We start from the raw sequence: 26096 nt of genomic DNA on the forward strand, positions 1-26096 counted from the left end.
AGTTGCAATGACCGCCATTCTCTAGGGTCTTTGCTAAAAAAACATATAAAATTTTTTGGGGTTCTATGTAATTTTCTAGCAAATAAATGATGATTTTTACATGTAGGAGAGAAATATCAGAATTGGCCTGGGTGCTCCAGAACGCCTGATGGTGCTCCCTGCATGTTGGGCCTCTGTATGTGGCCGGGCTGTGTAAAAGTCTCACACATGTGGTATCGCCATACTCGGGAGTAATATCAGAATGTGTTTTGGGGTGTAATTTGTGGTATGCATATGCTGTGTGTAAGAAATAACCTGATAATATGAAAGTTTTGTGAAAAAAAAAGGAAAAAAATATCTTGATTTTGCAAAGAATTGTGGGAAAAAAATACAACTTCAAAAAACTCACTATGCCTCTTACTAAATACCTTGGAATTGTCTTCTTTCCAAAAAGGGGTCATTTGGGGGGTATTTGTACTTTTATGGCATGTTAGGGTCTCAAGAAATTAAATAGGCCGTCAGTCCTTCAGGTGTGATCAATTTTCAGATATTGGCACCATAGCTTGTGGACTCTATAACTTTCACACAAACCCAATAATATACATTTTAATTTTTTCAGCGTTGGGGTTCCCCTTTAAGTCCATACCAGGTGGCGGGGCCAGCGGCGTCTCCTTCGCGGGCCCCGCCTACCTGCAGACCCGCTCGAAATGAGCGGACTTTTCTCCGGGCGGGAAAAGTCCGCTCATTTCAAAAGTACGGCGGACTGGCATACACACGGCCGGAATGTCCGCCGAAATGCGAGTCCAGCGGGAAGATTGGAGTGCAAAACTTCTTTCTAAGTCCGCCGTACTTTCGGGTCAAAAAATATGCCGGAGGCTACACACGGGGGGATTGTCTGGCGGACTTGAGTTTGCCGGACTTTTCCACCCGCTTGTTTGATCGTGTGTACGCGGCATTAGAGGAGCTCAGCTATAAGGAGCGATTAGAGGAACTGAATTTATTCTCTCTTGAGAAGAGGAGATTGGGGGGGGGATATGATCAACCTGTATAAATACATAAGGGGTCCATATAGTGAACTTGGTGTTGAGTTATCCATTTTAAAGTTATCACAGAGGACAAAGAGGCACTCTTTACGTCTGGAGGAAAAAAGATGTCATCTCTAAATATGGAAAGGTTTCTTCACAGTAAGAGCTGTGAAAATGTGGAATATACTCCCTCAAGAGCTGGTTCTGGCCAGCTCATTAGATTGCTTTAAAAAAAAGCCTGGATTCTTTATTAAATGTACATAATATAACTGGGTAGTGATGGCCGAACGGTTCGCCCGGCGGTCGTTTCGCGGCGAATTTCCGACTTTCGCCGTCCGCGGGTTCGAACGCCTTTTTCCGTCGTTCGCCCCGGCGGACTTACGTGTTTAATGTATACAAGAACTTTAACCTTTCGTGACACGTTTATCATGTGTTACAGGACAACCAATTGAGACATGACAGCTCATGGACACTTGGACATTCCCCCTAACCTATAAATACACCCGATCCGGTGGCCATTTTACATTCTTTCTTCTGTCACTGTAGGGAAAGGATCCTGTGTGGAGTAGGGACAGAGAAAACGCTAGCTATTTGGTACACAAAAGTTCTTTTCAGGACTGGTATAGGTGTTAGGTCAGCAGCCTGAGTTTCTTTTGTCAGTTTAGATAAAGGGACAGAGCGCTGTATGCTGCTATTTTAGGGACAGCTCAGCCAGATTAGTCTTTCTTCATCATCATCATCATCATCATCATTAGCTGTTACTATCAGGTCCACAAAAGAGCTGTTCCAGCTAATCGTTCCAGCCTACTCTTTTTTGCCAATTTGTATAGGGACAGGCAGGAAGCAGTGTGTCAGGCAGTGAGGATAATTTTAAAGACTTGCTGTTACTATTAGTTCCACAAAGGTTCTTTTCAGGACTGGTATCAGTGGTACGGTAATAGGCTTGTACACGTATAATATTCTTTCTTCCAAATATAGAAAGAATATTATACTTGACTGCTGCCCTTCTGCTGCAGTCTGCTAATCATTCACAACTCACTTGTTCCACAAAGCTCTTTATCAGGACTGGTAACTTGGTCTGTCTAGGGTGCTACGGTACATAGGCTTGGGTGCGGTACAGTCTGCTGTTCTGTAAGGACCGCTATCGGTCCACAATACATAGGGTTGCCGTGCACTACTGCTGACCGCTGCCCTATACTGCAGCAGTCCTTCATTGGTATAGGGACTGACGTACAGTCTGCTAATCACTAACACACAACCTGCTTGGTCCACAAAAGTTCTTATAAGGACTGGTAACTTGGTATAGGGTGCTACGGTACATAGGCCTGAGTGCGTTACAGTCTGCTGTTCTGTAAGGACCGCTATCGGTCCACAATACATAGGGTTGCCGTGCACTACTGCTGACCGCTGCCCTATACTGCAGCAGTCCTTCAGCGGTATAGGGACTGACGCACAGTCTGCTAAACACTAACACACAACCTGCTTGGTCCACAAAAGTTTTTATAAGGACTGGTAACTTGGTATAGGGTGCTACGGTACATAGGCCTGAGTGCAGTACAGTCTGCTGTTCTGTAAGGACCGCTATCGGTCCACAATACATAGGGTTGCCGTGCACTACTGCTGACCGCTGCCCTATACTGCAGCAGTCCTTCATTGGTATAGGGACTGACGTACAGTCTGCTAATCACTAACACACAACCTGCTTGGTCCACAAAAGTTCTTATAAGGACTGGTAACTTGGTATAGGGTGCTACGGTACATAGGCCTGAGTGCGTTACAGTCTGCTGTTCTGTAAGGACCGCTATCGGTCCACAATACATAGGGTTGCCGTGCACTACTGCTGACCTCTGCCCTATACTGCAGCAGTCCTTCATTGGTATAGGGACTGACGTACAGTCTGCTAATCACTAACACACAACCTGCTTGTTCCACAAAAGTTCTTATAAGGACTGGTAACTTGGTATAGGGTGCTACGGTACATAGGCCTGAGTGCGTTACAGTCTGCTGTTCTGTAAGGACCGCTATCGGTCCACAATACATAGGGTTGCCGTGCACTACTGCTGACCGCTGCCCTATACTGCAGCAGTCCTTCATTGGTATAGGGACTGACGTACAGTCTGCTAATCACTAACACACAACCTGCTTGGTCCACAAAAGTTCTTATAAGGACTGGTAACTTGGTATAGGGTGCTACGGTACATAGGCCTGAGTGCGTTACAGTCTGCTGTTCTGTAAGGACCGCTATCGGTCCACAATACATAGGGTTGCCGTGCACTACTGCTGACCGCTGCCCTATACTGCAGCAGTCCTTCAGCGGTATAGGGACTGACGCACAGTCTGCTAAACACTAACACACAACCTGCTTGGTCCACAAAAGTTTTTATAAGGACTGGTAACTTGGTATAGGGTGCTACGGTACATAGGCCTGAGTGCGTTACAGTCTGCTGTTCTGTAAGGACCGCTATCGGTCCACAATACATAGGGTTGCCGTGCACTACTGCTGACCGCTGCCCTATACTGCAGCAGTCCTTCATTGGTATAGGGACTGACGTACAGTCTGCTAATCACTAACACACAACCTGCTTGGTCCACAAAAGTTCTTATAAGGACTGGTAACTTGGTATAGGGTGCTACGGTACATAGGCCTGAGTGCGTTACAGTCTGCTGTTCTGTAAGGACCGCTATCGGTCCACAATACATAGGGTTGCCGTGCACTACTGCTGACCGCTGCCCTATACTGCAGCAGTCCTTCAGCGGTATAGGGACTGACGCACAGTCTGCTAAACACTAACACACAACCTGCTTGGTCCACAAAAGTTCTTATAAGGACTGGTAACTTGGTATAGGGTGCTACGGTACATAGGCCTGAGTGCAGTACAGTCTGCTGTTCTGTAAGGACCGCTATCGGTCCACAATACATAGGGTTGCCGTGCACTACTGCTGACCGCTGCCCTATACTGCAGCAGTCCTTCATTGGTATAGGGACTGACGTACAGTCTGCTAATCACTAACACACAACCTGCTTGGTCCACAAAAGTTCTTATAAGGACTGGTAACTTGGTATAGGGTGCTACGGTACATAGGCCTGAGTGCGTTACAGTCTGCTGTTCTGTAAGGACCGCTATCGGTCCACAATACATAGGGTTGCCGTGCACTACTGCTGACCGCTGCCCTATACTGCAGCAGTCCTTCATTGGTATAGGGACTGACGTACAGTCTGCTAATCACTAACACACAACCTGCTTGTTCCACAAAAGTTCTTATAAGGACTGGTAACTTGGTATAGGGTGCTACGGTACATAGGCCTGAGTGCGTTACAGTCTGCTGTTCTGTAAGGACCGCTATCGGTCCACAATACATAGGGTTGCCGTGCACTACTGCTGACCGCTGCCCTATACTGCAGCAGTCCTTCATTGGTATAGGGACTGACGTACAGTCTGCTAATCACTAACACACAACCTGCTTGTTCCACAAAAGTTCTTATAAGGACTGGTAACTTGGTATAGGGTGCTACGGTACATAGGCTTGAGTGCGGTACAGTCTGCTGTTCTGTAAGGACCGCTATCGGTCCACAATAGATAGGGTTGACGTGCACCACTGCTGACCGCTGCCCTATACTGCAGCAGTCCTTCAGCGGTATAGGGACTGACGTACAGTCTGCTAAACACTAATACACAACCTGCTTGGTCCACAAAAGTTCTTATAAGGACTGGTAACTTGGTATAGGGTGCTACGGTACATAGGCTTGAGTGCGGTACAGTCTGCTGTTCTGTAAGGACCGCTATCGGTCCACAATAGATAGGGTTGACGTGCACCACTGCTGACCGCTGCCCTATACTGCAGCAGTCCTTCAGCGGTATAGGGACTGACGCACAGTCTGCTAAACACTAACACACAACCTGCTTGGTCCACAAAAGTTTTTATAAGGACTGGTAACTTGGTATAGGGTGCTACGGTACATAGGCCTGAGTGCGTTACAGTCTGCTGTTCTGTAAGGACCGCTATCGGTCCACAATACATAGGGTTGCCGTGCACTACTGCTGACCGCTGCCCTATACTGCAGCAGTCCTTCATTGGTATAGGGACTGACGTACAGTCTGCTAATCACTAACACACAACCTGCTTGGTCCACAAAAGTTCTTATAAGGACTGGTAACTTGGTATAGGGTGCTACGGTACATAGGCCTGAGTGCGTTACAGTCTGCTGTTCTGTAAGGACCGCTATCGGTCCACAATACATAGGGTTGCCGTGCACTACTGCTGACCGCTGCCCTATACTGCAGCAGTCCTTCAGCGGTATAGGGACTGACGCACAGTCTGCTAAACACTAACACACAACCTGCTTGGTCCACAAAAGTTCTTATAAGGACTGGTAACTTGGTATAGGGTGCTACGGTACATAGGCCTGAGTGCGTTACAGTCTGCTGTTCTGTAAGGACCGCTATCGGTCCACAATACATAGGGTTGCCGTGCACTACTGCTGACCGCTGCCCTATACTGCAGCAGTCCTTCATTGGTATAGGGACTGACGTACAGTCTGCTAATCACTAACACACAACCTGCTTGTTCCACAAAAGTTCTTATAAGGACTGGTAACTTGGTATAGGGTGCTACGGTACATAGGCCTGAGTGCGTTACAGTCTGCTGTTCTGTAAGGACCGCTATCGGTCCACAATACATAGGGTTGCCGTGCACTACTGCTGACCGCTGCCCTATACTGCAGCAGTCCTTCATTGGTATAGGGACTGACGTACAGTCTGCTAATCACTAACACACAACCTGCTTGTTCCACAAAAGTTCTTATAAGGACTGGTAACTTGGTATAGGGTGCTACGGTACATAGGCCTGAGTGCGTTACAGTCTGCTGTTCTGTAAGGACCGCTATCGGTCCACAATACATAGGGTTGCCGTGCACCACTGCTGACCGCTGCCCTATACTGCAGCAGTCCTTCATTGGTATAGGGACTGACGTACAGTCTGCTAATCACTAACACACAACCTGCTTGTTCCACAAAAGTTCTTATAAGGACTGGTAACTTGGTATAGGGTGCTACGGTACATAGGCTTGAGTGCGGTACAGTCTGCTGTTCTGTAAGGACCGCTATCGGTCCACAATAGATAGGGTTGACGTGCACCACTGCTGACCGCTGCCCTATACTGCAGCAGTCCTTCAGCGGTATAGGGACTGACGTACAGTCTGCTAAACACTAATACACAACCTGCTTGGTCCACAAAAGTTCTTATAAGGACTGGTAACTTGGTATAGGGTGCTACGGTACATAGGCTTGAGTGCGGTACAGTCTGCTGTTCTGTAAGGACCGCTATCGGTCCACAATAGATAGGGTTGACGTGCACCACTGCTGACCGCTGCCCTATACTGCAGCAGTCCTTCAGCGGTATAGGGACTGACGCACAGTCTGCTAAACACTAACACACAACCTGCTTGGTCCACAAAAGTTTTTATAAGGACTGGTAACTTGGTATAGGGTGCTACGGTACATAGGCCTGAGTGCGTTACAGTCTGCTGTTCTGTAAGGACCGCTATCGGTCCACAATACATAGGGTTGCCGTGCACTACTGCTGACCGCTGCCCTATACTGCAGCAGTCCTTCATTGGTATAGGGACTGACGTACAGTCTGCTAATCACTAACACACAACCTGCTTGGTCCACAAAAGTTCTTATAAGGACTGGTAACTTGGTATAGGGTGCTACGGTACATAGGCCTGAGTGCGTTACAGTCTGCTGTTCTGTAAGGACCGCTATCGGTCCACAATACATAGGGTTGCCGTGCACTACTGCTGACCGCTGCCCTATACTGCAGCAGTCCTTCAGCGGTATAGGGACTGACGCACAGTCTGCTAAACACTAACACACAACCTGCTTGGTCCACAAAAGTTCTTATAAGGACTGGTAACTTGGTATAGGGTGCTACGGTACATAGGCTTGAGTGCGGTACAGTCTGCTGTTCTGTAAGGACCGCTATCGGTCCACAATAGATAGGGTTGACGTGCACCACTGCTGACCGCTGCCCTATACTGCAGCAGTCCTTCAGCGGTATAGGGACTGACGTACAGTCTGCTAAACACTAATACACAACCTGCTTGGTCCACAAAAGTTCTTATAAGGACTGGTAACTTGGTATAGGGTGCTACGGTACATAGGCTTGAGTGCGGTACAGTCTGCTGTTCTGTAAGGACCGCTATAGGTCCACAATAGATAGGGTTGACGTGCACCACTGCTGACCGCTCACCTATACTGCAGCAGTCCTTCAGCGGTATAGGGACTAAGAGTTTTGTCACAGGGTCATTTAAAAAATGACATGCAGAGGAAGAGGCAGGCCCTTCCGCAGGGGTGGTAGGGGTAGGGCAGGAGCAACAGGCTTGAGCCAAAGTGGGAAGTTGCAGAAGGTGCGTTCAATTACTTTAAAGGATGCACCAGACTTGGTTGAGTGGCTCGCTCAGCCTTACTCTTCTGCACCCTCCTCATCCTCTCGATCTGCACCCTCTTCTTCACTCTCTGCTATGTGCACCCCCAAAGACACTACCACCAACAACACGACCACCACCACCACCACCACATACCTTCCGCTTGAGTCACTGGAATTATTTTCCGATCCATATCAAGAGGACATTTCTGATGCGCAGCCACTCTTGGTATTGGATCAGGAAGAGGAGGTAGCAACAAGCGCTACTCAGCAGTCTGACGCCAGTACCCAGATCAGCCCAAGGAGGAGGTTGGTCCCCGGTGTTGCTGCCTACTCTACTTATAGCGGTGGGGAAGGTGACGTTGATGATGACGTGTCTAGTGATGTCACGTGGGTGCCCACAAGAGAGGAAGAGGAGGGGAGTTCAGAGGGAGATATGGACCAGCAGATAGGGAGGAGAAGCAGCAATGACTTACATTGCACAGCAGGGACAAAGCAGACTGCAAATGTATCAGGAGCGAGTCATCGACCATGTACGGTCACATCTGGCGCTCCCAGGACACCGGCACATGGCTCCGCAGTGTGGGCTTTTTTTAACGTGTCCGCTGCTGACAATAGCGTTGCCATCTGCAATCTTTGCAGTCAACGCGTTAGTCGCGGTAAGCCCAATACTCACCTAGGGACGACCGCCTTAAGAAGGCACATGAGCAGCCATCACCGAGCCCAGTGGGAGCAACGGAACACACAAAGCCACACTGCAGGCTCTCACCGTCCAGCCTCGTCTTCTACTTCTCCTTCTCCTCTCTCCTCACAATTGTCCTCCACTCCACCTTCCATCACGCCAAGCTCACATTTTTCTGCAAAAAGGCAGGCTTCCGTGGGCCTAATGTTTGAGCGTAAAAAAATGATGACGCCGGATAACCCTCTTGCCCAACGGTTGGCGGCTGGCTTGTCAGAACTCATAGCCCGCCAACTACTGCCATATAAACTGGTGGACTCGGAGGCCTTTCGCAAATTTGTGGCCATTGGAACACCACAATGGAAGGTCCCAGGAAGGAAGTATTTCTCAGAGAAGGGCATCCCAGAGCTATATGGCCATGTTCAGCGGCAAGTGAATGTATCTCTGGCACACAGTGTCGGTGCCAAGATACATCTGACCACAGACACGTGGTCTAGCAAACACGGGCAGGGAAGGTATATCAGTTTTACTGCCCACTGGGTGAACCTTCTGACGGCCGTCAAGCATGTAACCCGTGGCACCCGTGTAGATTTGGTTTTACCGCCACGGATTGCATGCAGGCCTGACTCTTCTTCTCCTCCTCCTACTCCATCCTCCTCCCTCTCCTCCTCAGCTGCCTCCTCCTTTTCCGCTGCTAGCGTCTCTTCCACTGCACCGCCCAAGCTCCCCAGAACCTATTCCACATGCCAGGTGAGACGTTGCCATGCCGTGCTGCGTCTGTTGTGCCTGGAAGCAAAGAGCCACACTGGCCCGGCACTCCTTTCAGCTTTGCGTTCACAGGCAGATGAGTGGCTAACACCGCTCAATTTGACAGTTGGTAAAGTGGTGTGTGACAACGGTGCCAATCTGCTTAGCGCATTGAAACAGGGCAAAATCACGCACGTGCCGTGCATGGCACACGTCTTAAACTTGGTCGTGCAGCGATTCCTTGTCAAATACCCTGGGGTCCAGGACATCTTGCGGCAGGCAAGGAAAATCTCGGCCCATTTCAGAAGATCTTACACGGCCATGGCTCGCCTTGCTGACATTCAGCGGCGACACCATCTGCCGGTCAGACGTCTTATTTGCGATTGCCCGACGCGATGGAACTCAACCTTCTATATGCTTGATAGGCTGCTCCAGCAGAAACGTGCAGTTAACGTCTACCTGTATGAACTCTGCGAAAGAAACGGTTCTGGGGAGCTGGGTTTTTTTTCACCGCGCCAGTGGCTGCTCATGCGCGACACATGCAGACTTCTGCGGCCATTTGAGGAGATCACCAAACTGGTCAGTCGCAGCCATGGCGCCATCAGTGACATGGTACCTTATGCCTTCTTTCTGGAGCGTGCATTGCGTCGTGTCATTGATCAGGCTGTGGAGGAGCAGGAGCGGGAAGATGAGGAAGTCGCAATGCTGGATGAATTCCCAGGGGGGGCTACTCTATCTGAGACAAGTCAACAACAGGAGTCTGATGAGGAGTCAGAGGAGGATGGTGCCGGGGCGGATGAGCAGGAGCAAGAAGAGCATGCTTTAAACCTTTCTGGGATCCCTGTTGTGCGAGGATGGGGAGAGGAGAATGAAGAGGACGACATTATCCTGGATGATGAGCAGGAGCCAGGCCACCACACCGCTTCCACTTTAGTGCAAATGGGGGCCTTCATGCTCCAGTGTTTTAATAGGGACCCCCGTATAAAAAGCATGAGGGTCAAGGACCAGTACTGGGTGGCAACGTACTTAGACCCCCGGTACAAACACAAAATGGCGGAAATGTTACCGCCGTCGCAGAGGGCTGTCAGAATGCAGCACTTCCAGGCCTTGCTTCGAGAAATGCTGCATTCTGCTTTTGCGTGCGCTGGCAGAGGAGCAATTCCCACTCCCAGAGAAGGATTTGCGGGTACCAATCCAACAGCGCCTGCAAGAAGAGGCCGGTTTGAAGATGTGTTGGTGACTTCGGATATGAGGTCATTCTTTCAGCCGACCCATCGACAGGTGTCATCCGGATCCAGCATCAGGGAACGCCTAGACCGTCAGGTGTCCGACTACATTGGGTTAACGGCCGATGTGGACGCTCTGAGGAGTGATGAACCCCTAGACTACTGGGTGGGCAGGCTTGACCTCTGGCCAGAGCTTGCCCAATTTGCAATCGAACTGTTGGCTTGCCCCTCATCCAGTGTCCTGTCCGAAAGGACGTTCAGCGCAGCAGGGGGGATTGTGACCGATAAGCGTACTCGCCTAGCTCACCACAGTGTTAACTACCTCACATTTCTAAAAATGAATGAGGCATGGATCTCGGAGGAATTCAACACATGTGATCAGTAGACCATGTATATGTCTATAAACAATTTTTGGAATCAAGCACACAGACCTTCTTAATTCATTTGGCTCACTTCCCTGACCCAAAAAAGCACACCGTACTATATGCCCCTACCCTCCTCTTTGAAGAGGTTGAGCGGTGTCATATTTCTACTGGGGCTGCTTATTATGAGGGGTTCCCACCATCCCTGTGCTGTGCTGACTTCCTCCTGGGTGTTCTTATTATGAGGGGCTCCCACCATCCCTGTGCTGTGCTGACTTCCTCCTGGGGGTTCTTATTATGAGGGGATCACACCATCCCTGTGCTGTGCTGACTTCCTCCTGGGGCTGCTTACGGTGCTGCTGTCAGCGCTGTATGTCACGGAGCTGCTGTCAGCGCTGTATGTCACGGAGCTGCTGTCAGCGCTGTATGTCACGGAGCTGCTGTCAGCGCTGTATGTCACGGAGCTGCTGTCAGCGCTGTATGTCACGGAGCTGCTGTCAGCGCTGTATGTCACGGAGCTGCTGTCAGCGCTGTATGTCACGGAGCTGCTGTCAGCGCTGTATGTCACGGAGCTGCTGTCAGCGCTGTATGTCACGGAGCTGCTGTCAGCGCTGTATGTCACGGAGCTGCTGTCAGCGCTGTATGTCACGGTGCTGCTGTCAGCGCTGTATGTCACGGAGCTGCTGTCAGCGCTGTATGTCACGGAGCTGCTGTCAGTGCTGTATGTCACGGAGCTGCTGTCAGCGCTGTATGTCACGGAGCTGCTGTCAGCGCTGTATGTCACGGAGCTGCTGTCAGCGCTGTATGTCACGGTGCTGCTGTCAGCGCTGTATGTCACGGAGCTGCTGTCAGCGCTGTATGTCACGGAGCTGCTGTCAGCGCTGTATGTCACGGAGCTGCTGTCAGCGCTGTATGTCACGGAGCTGCTGTCAGCGCTGTATGTCACGGAGCTGCTGTCAGCGCTGTATGTCACGGTGCTGATGTCAGTGCTCTGTATTACGGTGCTGCTGTCAGTGCTCTGTATCTCCTGCACCCTCTTGTTTGCCTACCCTGGTCCCTGACCTTCCCTCTCCTCCATTGCCTTCATTAGCTCCATAGTCCTGAATTGTCAGAACAATTTCCCAAATAAAAAAAAAATGCTTGTAGTTATCGATCCCAAATTCACCTCATACATGTATTATGCTATTGTCCAGGTGGTGGGACTACGTGCTACCCCCTAATAATTACCCCGTGGCCGCAAATTCGACCTAAAGGTTTGCGAAATTCGCCTCCCATTGAAGTCAATGGAGCCCGCGGCGAACGGTCGTTTTCGCGAACGTTTGTGTCCGTTCGCGTTTCGCGTTCGCGAAACGTCCCGTCGGAAGTTCGTCCATCACTATAACTGGGTACTAACATTTATAAGTAAAGTTAATCCAGGGAAAAACTGATTGCCCCCGGGGGATCAGGAAAAAAATGTTTCCCCTGCTGGAGCAAATTTGATCATGCTTTGCTTATTTTTCTTTTTGCCTTCCTCTGGATCAACTGTGGGGATAGGATTGCGTATAAAGGATTGTATAATTTTGTTTCCCTTTTATTGGTTTAACTGTATGGATTTGTCTTTACTTGGCTTTAGTCTTTCAGTAGAAAATAAATGTAATTACCTGGGTAGCCCCAGCCCTAGGTTGAGTGCCCAGTTGGCTGAGCCAACCACAGGTAGGTACTCGATGACATGCAAGTCACAGCAAACACAGTACTGTCCGTAATACTTTTTTTATTTTTATTTGCACTATCATACATTTTTTTCAGGACAAGCTTTTGGGGTATGTCCCCTTCTTCAAGGTCCTAGCAGTACTCATACGGCTACAATCACTTCAAGCATTCATTTTATTGAATGAGATGTTATTCATTTTATTTATTTAAGAAAAATATCAAAAGGCTACCATTTTTTTTTTTTTAATGCACAATTGTGGATTTCTTTCCCATTTAGACTAATAAATGTTTTTTAGGCACAGTACAACAGAGCAAATATCATTATGAATGCATTCATACATTACCTATGTACCAAGTAGTCAAACTCCATGATAAAAGCACTACAAGAGATAAGATGAGAAACTTACAGATCTTCAAGAAAAAAGAAAAGCCTGTGGTCGTGACTTAGGTAAGTACATTTGCCTAAACATTCATGAGCTAGAATCTGAATGGGTTTCTGTGTCCTGGATACGTGCACTTCTTAGCAACTTAGTTAGCTCTTAAATGGTATAGTACTGCAACTTTTGTTGCCTATTATGAAAATAATAATGTGTAGATTACATAGTACATCTCATATGTACTGAAACATATGAGACATGGGTATGTCTCATATGTTAAATTAATGTCCAAATTATCCAGAAAATAATAAAAAATATGGAAAAAAATACCACCTATTTTTAATGTCGTAATAATATGTAATAATAAGTAAATCTAGAATTGAAGTATCACAGTCCAAAAGGTGGGTTTATTTCAGACATACACTATATTACCAAAAGTATTGGAACATCTGCCTTTACACGCACATGAACTTTAATGGCATTACAGTCTTATCTCGTAAGGTTTAGTATTGGGTTGGCCCACCCTTTGCAGCTATAACAGCTTCAACTCTTCTGGGAAAGCTGTCCACAATGTTTAGGAGTGTGTCTACAGGAATGACCATTCTTCCAGAAGCGCATTTGTGATGTCAGGCACTGATGTTGGATGAGAAGGCCTGGCTTGCAGTCAAGGCTTTAATTCATACCAAAGGTATTCTATCAGGTTGAGATCAGGACTCTGTGCAGGCCAGTCAAGTTCATCCACCCCAAACTCGCTCACCCATGTCTTTATGGACTTTGTTTGTGCACTGGTGAGCAGTCATGCTGGAACAGGAAGGGGCCATCCCCAAACTGTTTCCACAAAGTTTGGAGCATGAAATTGTCCAAAATGTCTTGGTATGCTGACACCTTAGGAGTTCCCTTCAATGGAACTAAGGAGCCAAGCCAAAACCCTGAAAAAAAACAATCCCACACCATAATCCCCCCTCCACAAAATGATTTGGACCAGTGCCCAAAGCAAGGTCCATAAAGACATGGATGAGCGAGTTTGGGGTAGAGGAACTTGACTGGTCCTCACAGAGTCCTGACCTCAACCTGATAGAACAACTTAGATGAATTAGAGTGGAGACTATGAGCCAGGCCTTTTTGTCCACATCAGTGCCTCACCAATGAGGTTCTGGAAGAATGGTCAAACATTCCCATAGACACACTCCTGAACCTTGTTGACAGCCTTCTCGGATGAGTTGAATCTGTTGTAGCTGCAAAGGCTGGGCCAACTCAATATTGAACCCTATGAACTAAGATTGAGAGTCCATTAAACTTCATGTGCGTGTAAAGGCAGGGGTCGCAATACTTTTGGTAATATAGTGTATCTATCAATATAGATATCTATCTATCTATCTATCTATCTATCTATCTATCTATCTATCTATCTATCTATCTATCTATCTATCTATCTATCTATCTATCTATATATAGATATATATATATATATATCTTTTGCAATATAAATTTAAAATTGGTACAGACTTGTTTAAGAGTGAATTTAATAAAAATGTGACTACCCTATTGTAATGCTGAATAATAAAATAATAATAATACAGTGTTTAGAATGTGTTTTAACAGTGATAATCATGTACATAAAATAACAATAAAATATGGTATATATATATATATATATATATATATATATATATATATATATATATAAAATTTAAAAATAAAACATGATAAACATAATAAGCATATAAATAATATATATCTAAAAGGATAAAACTGAATAAAAATTATGAATTATACTCAATGTAAATCATGCTAAAAATAAAACTATACATGGATGAAAATGTGATTTATAATGGAGATAAATTACATCAATGATATTGATTATATGAATAAAAATAAAATGTAGTGATAATAATAATAATAATAATAATAAGAATCATAATATAATTTGCATTGTGTGGGCTTAAGTCAGTGGTGTAAGTTATTACCTCCACTAGTCCAACGTAGATTACAAAAATTAACTTACGTGTTAAATAATTTCTGGCTCCAGGCATGTCAGCAGAAGTTAGTAGAATCTTCAGATGAAGACTTTATCCTGTAAAACAGTTAAATATCCTAATCTGTTTATGTTTTCAACAATTCTTCCCTTTTTACTACTCTGGTATTTAAAGATTGATTCAATCCATTAAGTTTTCCATATGTTTAGTTCATTGTTTACATTTATAGACATTCACACTTTCTTAGAACCTTACCACCATTGCATTATAGCCAGGGAATCAGACCTTAGATATATACTAATGACACCCCACACAAATGGAAAGCTACATTGCTAAAAATATATTACAATTGTATTGAGTACAACAAAATATAAATTGTGGCCATAATAAGAATTTTTACACTATTAGCATAGGAGTTTATTATACTTCAGAATTGTCTTAATATTATTAATAACAATATATTTAACACAATAACTTAAATATTTTAAATAATTTAAAAGACGGTTTAAGCGCTTAAATAACTTTTGATTTTTTGGATTCAAAATCGGATGCAAAATTGCTTAAAGCTCACTATACACTTTACATTTGAACCATAAATTCATAAATTCATACAATCAATATATAATATGAGTACCCACCTAACTATCCAATTTATCTGCAGTCAGACAGGCCCTTGCACTACAAGTTGGTATAAAGATAGTATACAGTCAGATACAGTCAGATTGTAACTGTGTAATAAATTTATAAGATTGGCATTGAGATAAGTATTGCAGGCTACCATTGCTAACTTCTCCTTCTAAATGTGCTAATTTCCTGTTATACTGTTGCAATGTCATTAAAGCGGAGCTCCACCTGAAAGGGGAAGCTCTGCTTTTTTTTCCTCCTCCTGTTTTGGGTCTGTGACTTTGAAAAATTTGATCCTAGAGACATTACCACAACTAACATTTTCAAAAATGAGTCAGCAATAGGAAGGGCCATATTTCTATGAGCACAGATTTCCTTTAAAAATGACATTGGATGATCTCTAGTACCCTGTTTCCCTGAAAATAAGACCTAGCGTGATTGTTGGTTATGGCTGCAATATAAGCCCTACCCCCCAAATAAGCCCTACCCTGTTTCCCCGAAAATAAGCCCTACCCTATAAATAAGGCCTAAAAGGACTTTAACTTGGGCTTATTTTGGGGGAAGGGCTTATATTGCAGCCATCACCGACAATCACGCTAGGTCTTATTTTCGGGGAAACAGGGTAGTAGTTAATCACATTCAACTTGACTCTTTGAAGGTGTTTCAAAGCTTATCCAAGCCATTTTTTCAGTTCTAAAGAGTAGCACAAACACCTTACCTTAAAGTCACCATGAAAGGGCAGATGTTATTGTCCAAAAACAAGATGATGGATGTGCAAGTTGCAGAACCACCCAGTTCTAGATACATAATTGCATCTATGGTGTCAAAAAAGGCTTCATAATTTAACAAATAGTTAACACCATGTGTGGGTATGAGTGCTTGGGTATTTTCTTGACACTCATGAGAATCAAAGAATTGGCTTGGATAAACTTTGTAATGTCTTCTATATTGGAAAAACAAGTCCATTTGAATGTGACTAACTACTACTTGATATACCATGACCTGGAGAAATTAGAACTTTAAAAGACAATGGAGAGATTTCTTACATGTATCTTTTATGGCGCTTATAAATTATGTATTTTGTAATATTTGTTGTCATTTAAGGAAGTGATGCAACATTCGTGTGAAGTGATGCAATAATTTACTGCGTTCTGTAGGATACCTTGTTGGTAATGATGGCTCTACAACAGACCGCATGATTAACAAACAAGCTTCCTTCCAAATGTAATTGTTTCATGTTCAACTGTCTGCACAATATAATAGCACCAGTCTATTTCTAACCTAAAATGTAATAATATTAATGTATGATGTCTCTTACATGCATACCCCTATGCATGTTATCACTTTTCAGAGTGTATATATGTTTTAGTTTTATTTTAGAAAGTGTTGGTGTATCTACAGTACATGCTTTGTACTTATGTAGCGCCGGCTTCTGAAGAGCACGCGCTATGTGTTTTTCAAATTTAAGGTTACACCTGAACTGCAGTTTGGTTTGGGTACAATTGTCTAAATTTGGACTTCAGCATCAGTCTGACTGGACTATGAGATGTTCAGCCTGACCACAGGGGGCACTGTTTCTTCTGGCAGGCATGGAACTATGGTCTAGTCGGGTGGGAGTGGCACTTTTGCTGTGCTTTCTGGGAGAGTGTATTTAAGATGCGGATGTCATGTGGTTCGGGGTTCCGGTCCAGAAGGATGTACTGACTTCATGGTCCTGGTCCTCCTGACCAGCCCCCAGGTAGGCTATGGCCTGGGGTGCGGATCCACCCAATCCGAAACTAAAGGAGGATTCTGAGGTGTTTGGGTGCCGTCTCCGGTTTGGGAGAGACCCAGTGACTTCATGCTTTCCAGGGGAGGACTCTTCAGAAGAAGGCCACGTACGGGTTGGTTTCTTAGTAAGAGCCTGGAGGAGCTGAAGTATCCAAGAGAATCCGGTCTCATGGATATCGCCAAGCTGGCTCAAAGATTCAGGTATCACACGAGTGTTCTACAAGTTTAGTTTTCCTACGTGTTCTACAACAACGTCTGTGGTAGAGACTTATCCTTGTATGTTCTACAACACCGTCTGTGGCAGAGACTTGTTCCTGAGTAAGCACCTTGTTGGCTGCTAGACCTTGTGAGAGAGGGCCTGTCCAACTTGAGTGAACATCCAGTTGCGAATGGCTATTCTTTGGCTGCAATCAAAGTAAGCAAGATCTTCAATATTTACTTTGACACTAAGAGTACCTGAATTTCCTTTCCAACCCTCTGATCCCATTTTAAGAGACTGTTCATTGTCTACGTTTTTGCAAATAAAATCCATTTAAGTGGATCTGTCGTCAGTCTCTCAAGTTACTGGGCCATCTACCACAGGACACCCCTAGACGTGAAGTGAGGAGAAAAGAAGGTAACGATAAGCTCAATCTAACCAGGAGTTCCTTCAGGGGTTATTGCTACACTTATAAAGATACACCCAGGGGCAGACTGACCATTGGGCCACTCAAGCACTGCCCGAGGGCCCCATGCCACTAGGGGGCCCCATCAGGGTTGCCAGCCTCAGTAAAACCAGGGACAGTATGTAAAAAGTTGTGTTTTTTTTACATCTGTCTTTTAAATGTCCCTTACCGACATCCTTTTGGTCTAAAAATCCTGAGATTATAGCTGCCCCACCTCTCCAGTACCTTCTCAGCCAATAGAAACATGTCTGTGTATACTGTGTTACTGTATACTGTGTTTGTGTGTTTGTGTATACTGTGTGCCTCCATAATCTCTGATTGCCTGGGGGCCCCATAATCTCCTATTGCCTGGGGGCCCAATGAGTTGTCAGTCTGCCCCTGGATACACCTTGACCTTAAAAGAGTCACATCATGTGTTGGACACGGATAACATTCATGTCCATTACGGCATATCTATTAAATATGAATAGGCTGTCATAAGGGTACTGGATAAGAAAAGAAAGACCCCCCTCCTCTAGTGAGGAGGCCTTATTCTTTTTTTTATCCAGCACCCTTATATTAGCTTATTCATATATTTAGTAGATATGCTGTTATGGACATGAGTGTCATCTGTGTTCAGCATATGAGGCATTTCTTTTAAGGTCAATGTGTATGTCCATAAGAATAAAGAACCGCTCTCTAATATAAAATTAAAACATACATACACTCTGAAAGGTGGTTACATGCATAGGGGTTTGTACGTCAGACCCATTATACTTTAATACCATTGCTATTGTTCTGTGTACAGAAAAAAATCTTCCACGTGTGGTAACCTAAAATTCAGTGACCCACTAAACATTCTATTTTTTATTTTCTAAAAAAGGTAAACAGAAGGATTGATAAATTGCTAGACAGACAGGTAAGTTTATAATGTATTATACCAATTTTACCATGTGCAAAGTTTAATGTTATTTAATTTCTATTTTGCATATGTGTTGTAGAATAGAAGCTATGTTTGTGTAAAGAATCATGATAACTATAGCCAGATGCTTGGCTAAGAATGTAGAGTGAGAGAAACACTGGCTGATACTGCTGCGCTCTGTACCTGCTGTCCTGCGGTGCTGAACTGGTAACAGCTTTATCAGTGAGAGGAAGAAGCTGCTGAGTAGGAAGAGTCCAATAGACTGAATCAGGAAGCAATGCACTGTGGGAACTATAGTCTGGAGGACAGACTATGTTGTGGTGATCAGAAGCTTTTGAACTACATTCCCCATAGAGAATATGGGCAGGAGGAGAAAAGACTGGATTTACCTGTTGCTGCCAATTGCAGTCACTCTACAGCAAAGCTCAGACTAGGAGAGGAATAAGTAACGCAGAGGTTAATTTACAAAAATTTGAGAGGGAAAAATCTGGAAACAGATCAGCCTAAAGCTTTTTTTGTCAAAGTTTAATTAAACAAGCTGAGGTTGGAAGCTGATTGGCACAGCTGCACCAAATTTTTCCAGTTTTAGTAAATCAACCCCACAGTGCCAATCAGTAGTACTGTACTGCAAGAAGCATGATTACAGGAGGAGAGCGCAGAGTGACAGAGGGATGTACTTAAAAATATCATACTTTTCCATTCACTGTCCAACCACCAGCTTGGTGTGGTGATGCTTTCTATAAGTGTTACTGAACCGTGGTGCTCTCTTGTCCCCCCTCTGGATTTTGAGGGGGACCCCCACACTTTTTTTTTTTGCCGTGGGGTTCCCCTTAAAATCCATGCCAGACATGAAGGGCTTGGTATGGATTTTGAGGGGGGCCTCCACACCATTTTTTTTACGTGGAGTTACCCTTAAAATCTGTGCCAGACCTGAAGGGCCTGGTATGGATTTTGAGGGGGACCCCCACACATTTTTTTTTGGCACGGGGTTCCCCTTAATATCCATACCAGATCCGAAGGGCCTGGTATGCTCTTGAAGGGGAACCCATGCCGTTTTTTTTTTTACATTAAAGTCGTGTTGTAAGTCGCCCTGTGATTCACACTCAAGTCGTGTCCAAGTTGCCTTGCCTCCCAAAGTCATGCTGGAAGTTGTGTTGCCTCTATGTGAATGAATGGACTGTTATGATACAAGTTCAATAAACACAGATTGTTATTGTTAGAGTCACGTCAAATCTCCTATCTGTATTGAACTATGTCAAAACGAAAATAAAGCATTTCTTTATGTCGGATCTTTAACTTTTTCAGACTCTGTGCTTTCGTTATTGTTTGTCAAAACGATAACGAAAATACCTGAAATTCAGACAAAAATGCATTCGGACGAAAACAAATGCACATGTCTAATAATTACACATTCCCTTTGTCCCTAGTGGTCTGTCCAGTGTCCTGCATGCAGTTTTATATTATAAATACTGTTCTTTATGCCAGTAAATGGCCGTTTACATCAAAAGTGGTTATAGACCAGCTAGAAAACAGCAATAATAAATTAGAATCACTTGCAGAATTGAGCGATAGTAATTTGTGGGAAAATTCGTCATCAAACACTAAAAGTAATGACAGCGACACTTCCGCAACTCGGCATATTTCAGTGTTTTTGATTTGATTAAATTATTGAATAATTTTTAATATTATTATATTATTATTTTTTATAATTATTTATAGTTATTTATTTTATTATTTACATATATATATATATATATATATATATATATATATATTATAATTTATTATTTCATATTTCAAATTTTATCATACCCGGGATGTCTACTAGACTCTTGTTTGGATGGATTTAAGTGAATTCTTTCTAAGAATTACAGGACTACAATATAAAATGCCAAATTTTCATGCAAAATAATGGTACCGCTTTCAGCACCTAAAATCTGAAATAATCGTACCGTCAGGAAGGTTAAATCCATGATCCTTTTACCTTTTTAATATCTTTTTAAACAGCGGGCGGTCCCCTTTCAGATAAAAGTGGTCTCTGTGGTCTCTGCGGCGGATTCGCCACAAGATCACTTTTAATCGGTGGCGGGACTGTTTCCCGCTCCTTTCGCCGCTCCCTGGTGGTCTCCGCTGCTTACCGGAGCCGTCGGTAGTGGCGGAGACAATCAAGTCCTTTCCCCTTTGAGGCATGGAATTGAGTAAGGGAAAGATGGCCCCCGCTTGGCTCCATACCATTGGATGACGGAAGCGACGTCAAACGTCATTTCCGCCCAATGGTCTTAAAGGGGAATTTTTTTTTATTGCTTTTAACCACTTCAATACAGGGCACTTTCGCCCCCTTCCTTCCCAGCCCAATTTTCAGCTTTCAGCGCTCTAGCGCTTTCAGTGACAATTGCGCGGTCATGCTACACTGTACCCAAATGAAATTTTTATCATTTTGTTCGCACAAATAGAGCTTTATTTTGGTGGTATTTATTCACGACTCCGTTTTTTATTTTTTGCGATATAAGCGCAAAAAAGCGGAAATTTGGAAAAAAAAAACTATTTTCTTTTTTCTACTTCAATAAAAATCCAATAAAATCAAATTTTGTCATAAATTTAAGCCAAAATGTATTCTGCTACATGTTTTTGGTAAAAAAAAATCCGTTAAGTGTATAATAATTGGTTTGTGTGATCACGGACATATGTACGGAAATGATCATGTACATATGTGCAGGTGATCACGTACATATGTGTGCAGATAATCATTGGGACATGTGATTTTAGTGGGACATATGTGGGGGACATGTTTTTATTATTAGGGACATGTGTTTTTATTATTTGGGGACATGTATGTTTTGGGGACATGTGTGGGGACATTGTGTTTATACTGTGTGATGTGTTTACTGTGTGGTGTGTTTACTGTGTACACTAGACTGGTGATCAGTGAGTAAAAAGCTGTAAAAAGCAGCTCATACTCACTGATCAGCAGCCGGCTGCAGCGATCTGCTCTCCTCTCCACAGCGATGACTTCTGTGTGAGGAGAGGAGGAGCCGATTGCCTAGCAACCGGCTGTTTGTTTACATCACATGACGGCCGTGATTGGACACGGCCGTCATGTGATCAGGAGGGCCAATCACAGAGCCCTCCTGCCGATTTGAGATGCGCCGTGTCCGGGTGACACGGGCGCATCGGGATCGCGCCGCTGCGCGGGCGCGCGCGCGCGCGATCCCGCTACTCCTGAATGACGTTCCTGAACATCATATCAGGAGTAGGCGGCTCCCACCCGGCCGTATATGTGCATTGGCCGGGTGGGAAGTGGTTAAGCGTAAATGTGAGATCTGAGGTCTTTTTGACCCCAGATCTCACATTAAAGAGGTTATGTCAGGCTTTTTTTCTATTACAAGGAAAGTCTACATTCCTTGTAACAGAAATAAAAGTGACCCAAAATATGTTTTTGAAAAAGACAGTGTAAAAATAAAAAGCGAAACAAATAATAATAAAACATTTTTTTAAAGCACCCCATCCCGTCAAGCTCGCACAAAGAAGGCAACGCATATATAAGTCGCGCCCACATATGAAAAATGTGTTCAAACCACACGTGAGGTAACTCTGTGATTGTTAGAGTGAGAGCAATAATTCTAGTACAAGACCTCCTCTGTGACTCGAAACTGGTAACCTGTAGAAATTTTTAAACATTGACTATTGAGCTTTTTAAGGGTCAAAGTTTGTCGCCATTCCATGAGCATGACTTGTTGGCTATCAATATACTTGACATAACATTATCTTTCACAATATAGTAAAAATTGGGCTAACTTTACTGTTGTCTTATTTAATTCAAAAAAGTGTATTTTTTCCCCAAAAATTGCGCTTGTAAGACCGCTACGCAAATTACATAAAGTATTGCAACGACCGCCATTTTACTCTCTAGGGTGTCTGACAAAAAAAAAAAATATATGTATATATATATATATATATATATATATATATATATATATATATGCAACAAAAATAGAAAAAATACCGGCGCACTAGGGACAAGAAAATATAAAATATATCTGTTTGCTACAACCTAATACTGTATAGAGATATCACTATGTGAGTCAATCTAATTAATATGTGCGTGTGATGAGGGTTGCACTAACTTTATTTACTATAATAATGCCTTACTGTCTGAACCCCGCGAGTTGGAAGAGAGGTTGGGGCATATTCCTGTACATCCATGGGACACCACTGAAGGCTGTGAACGGAGGGTGAGGTAGAACTGTTTCCCACATCCACGTACATTGCTGGACAAGCTTAGTGCCGGCTGGGGCACTGGTCCATGTGAGTGCACACCTGATTGATTTTAAACGTTATTTTAAATACATTTGCATTTACTTGCTAAACTATGATGGTCCTTTGTATATCTCTTTGAGCCATATTAGTACAAGAGGTTTTACTTTCCCTGGGGAGAAATCATTGATGTGACCAGTGAAGGAATGGTTATCCTTAAATGAACCAAAGGCAATAACACAGACTAGGTCTGGTGAGTGGCCATTTTTTCCGGTGGTGGTGAAGCACTTGGTCGTTGTTCCTATTTTACACTTTGGGTGGAGATAGAAGCATTATCAAGAAAATCTTAAACACTGAAGAGACTGTTTAGATTTATGTACTATATGTATGCACGTAGCACTTTTTCTTACAGGAGATACTTAAGCACTTGTAATATTAATGGTATATTGGAGCATATTGTGGTTTATACTGTTTGTGGTATATAGCTAGCAGCAAAACATTTTTTTTATAATTTGTAAAAGTGGTGATTGAGTTGGTAGTGATATCAATGTATTTGAAACACATGGTCTAGATTTTATGGAATTTGTCTTTGGAATTAAGGCATTATTATAGTAAATAAAGTTAGCACAACCCTCATCACACGCATATATATATATATATATATATATATATATATATATATATATATATATAATGTTTGGAGGTTCTAAGTAATTTCCTTGCAAAAACAACTTATTTTAACTTGTAAACGACAAGTTTCAAACATAGGCCTGGTCTTTAAGTAGTTAAATACCTTTTTTTTTACATTTTTTTATTATTTTTTTCCAATCGGTGTGACTGCCGCAGTTGGTGGGAGAGGACTTTTACCCCCTCTGCCATCATCTAGAGCAGTGACACTGGCAAGTGATGTTGCTTTTCTACTGTTCCCTATTGTCAGCCCTGAGCCCGCCACAGTTCACAGAGCTGCCGAACATTTACAATCACAAGACTGAGTCCCAATGCCTTCTTTATGCATACTGGGCAATGTTTTCTTCCATAAACTGACTAAACCACAATTTTGAGCAAGTCTTACTTCAATTTTAGTAAATTAGGGTTTGATATTGGGGTTTATTTTGCAAATATTATCTTGCTTTAGGGCAAGGATCTAAAAAGTTTCTGTCTCAAAATATTGTAAAGCTCCCTAATTTCAAAAATAACATGAACTCTTGTTTGTGGATATTATTGTACATTGCTTATTTGGTGCAATGCCATAAAAGCAATATATAAATAATAACACACACACATTCCTAAAAAAAAATGTATTAACACATACAATTTTATTTTATAAAACACACTTATCAAGGTTTAAACAATGACAAAAGTATGGATTGCTTTAAAGATGTGACGCAGAGCAGTTTAAAACATTCATACCAAAGCAAAATATATTCAACATATGCTAATAATAGGGACATTATATATAAATTAGAGAATGATGTTGGGTTTTATTATGATCAACTTTTCAGATCACATTAAACAACATACTTGAGTACAAGTAAGCAGATAAACACATACTTATATATGCATTAGATCATATCATACATACCGATTTTATTGGTCTTATTCCCCTGTATTCACAGGCTAGCTAGGTTCTTCTTCTGTCTTGTAAACCAACATGTGTGCAAGGTGAACAGTTGTTATAAGTTCCTTATCCCTTCCTGTGTTGAAACTATTGTTAATTACAACATTGTGAAATGCAGGACAAATGAAGTATAAAAGAACAAAAATAACGACTTCAGTACTGATGTCACTTCCTAAAAAATAAAAAAAAAATAAAAAGATATTTTTTCCATGCTAAACATGAGTATATGTTTTGTTCACAACTATTCAATATGTTATACTAATACTAGCACATTGGTATCTCACGCATATTAGTCCCATTCATCTGTCTCTGACTTTCAGAGCAGCCACAAAGATTCAGTGTGCCAATGGTCCCAGTAAATGAAGCCTGCTTGTAGCGAGAAAAGATACTATTTGTAATGAGAAACATATACTATTTACTGTATGCAACTGTATACAGTGGCATGAAGGGGTTTTGTCATGCAAATTTGTAAGCTTCCAGATAGGCCAAACTTATGTAATTTGTTTAGAACCTTTAATACATGTTATGATTCTGCTGTCACGCTGAGGAAAGAGGCTTGTCTCTGAAAGACATCAGAGATGTATGCAGGGACAGAGAATTAAAGTCTTTTTTTTTAAATTTTAGGACAGGTTTCAGAATCCTTCTCAGATTCAACACCAGCTTTGCTCCCCAGCTATGAAATGTCAGTTCTCCTCCAAACATAGGTCATTCCTCTTACAAATCTAGGTCAGTGCTTCTCCAAACAAAGGTCAATTGTCACTTGTCATTCTCTTTTTTATTTTACCCATTAATTAATTGTCACATGTCTTCCTCATGCGTGTCCCCAATTCCTGTTGTCAATTGTGCTAATTTTTCAGCAGTACTTTCGTTCCTTCTATACTCGTTTTCAGCGGTCGTTCATCCTCTGTCCCAGCCTTCCATTTTACACTCGCTCCTCCCTCTTTGTCAGTCATGCTTATCCTAACTCATTGCCAACCATCCTTGTCCTCCTTCCTTGTTAGCCCTGCTTTTTTCTCAATTTGTCCATCCTTTCTCTCCTTTCTCCTTTTCAGCCTAGATTTCCCTCTGTCATTATCAGATAAGTTTTCACTACCTACTTGTCAGTAGTTCTTTACCTCCTTCATTGTTATCCCTAATTCTCTTCTCGCCTCTTCAAACTCTTTTGCTTCTCTTCCTGCCAGTGTTCTTATCCCTCCCTCAGTAGTTCTTCTTATCCCTTTTTGAAAGTAGTTCTTCTTATCCCACCTTATCAGTTATTCTCCTTATCCCTTCTTGTCTGTTTTATTTTTATCCCTCCATATCAGTTGTTCCTCTGATCCCTTCTTGTCAGTAGTTCTTCTTATCCCTTCCTGTCCATAGTTCTTTTTAATCACTCCTTGTCAGTAGTTCTTCTTATCCCTTCTTGTTAGATGTTCTTCTTGGGCCCCAAATGTAGCAAGGTCCCTGGCCCCCTTCAGTCTAGAGAGAATCTCCAGGTCCAGAGATAGCTGACACCCTTCTGTGTGTGGTGGGTTGCATGGCATAGTGGGAGTAAAGTAAGGTAGATTAATTGGGCGCCAGACACTTCTTGAATGCAAAAGAGATTTTATTTCTCTTAATAGAACTTAGGGAGAGAGTGTTAGGACCAGGATACTCTTTGGTAGTTGCAAGATTAATTGGCAGATGCCAAGACTTCAACAGGAGGACAGCCATGCAGGGAAACGCATCAAGCAAGACGCCACATCTGCATGTGTAGGAATGCTGTCTCCTTTGGCAGAAGTCTTTAACAGTTTCTAACA

General features: G+C 43.3%; 1 protein-coding gene across 1 annotated transcript in view; it reads right to left on the minus strand.

Annotated features, from left to right (window-relative positions):
- Positions 1-24489, minus strand: part of LOC143956684 (Fc receptor-like protein 5) — a 106068-nt gene extending 81579 nt beyond the window's left edge. Inside the window, exons 1-3 of the mRNA XM_077466878.1 lie at positions 24283-24489; positions 14516-14584; positions 12478-12513 (exon numbers count right to left, since the gene is read on the minus strand). Of these exons, the coding sequence (XP_077323004.1) occupies positions 12478-12513; positions 14516-14543 (64 nt within the window). The 5' untranslated portion in view covers positions 14544-14584; positions 24283-24489. The remainder of the gene's footprint in view (positions 1-12477; positions 12514-14515; positions 14585-24282) is intronic.
- Positions 24490-26096: the final 1607 nt, after the last annotated feature.

This window comes from Lithobates pipiens, unplaced genomic scaffold, assembly GCF_037356315.1.
Source record: "Lithobates pipiens isolate NorthernLeopardFrog02 unplaced genomic scaffold, aLitPip1_a1.2 Scaffold_4, whole genome shotgun sequence".
NCBI classification, from domain to species: domain Eukaryota; kingdom Metazoa; phylum Chordata; class Amphibia; order Anura; family Ranidae; genus Lithobates; species Lithobates pipiens.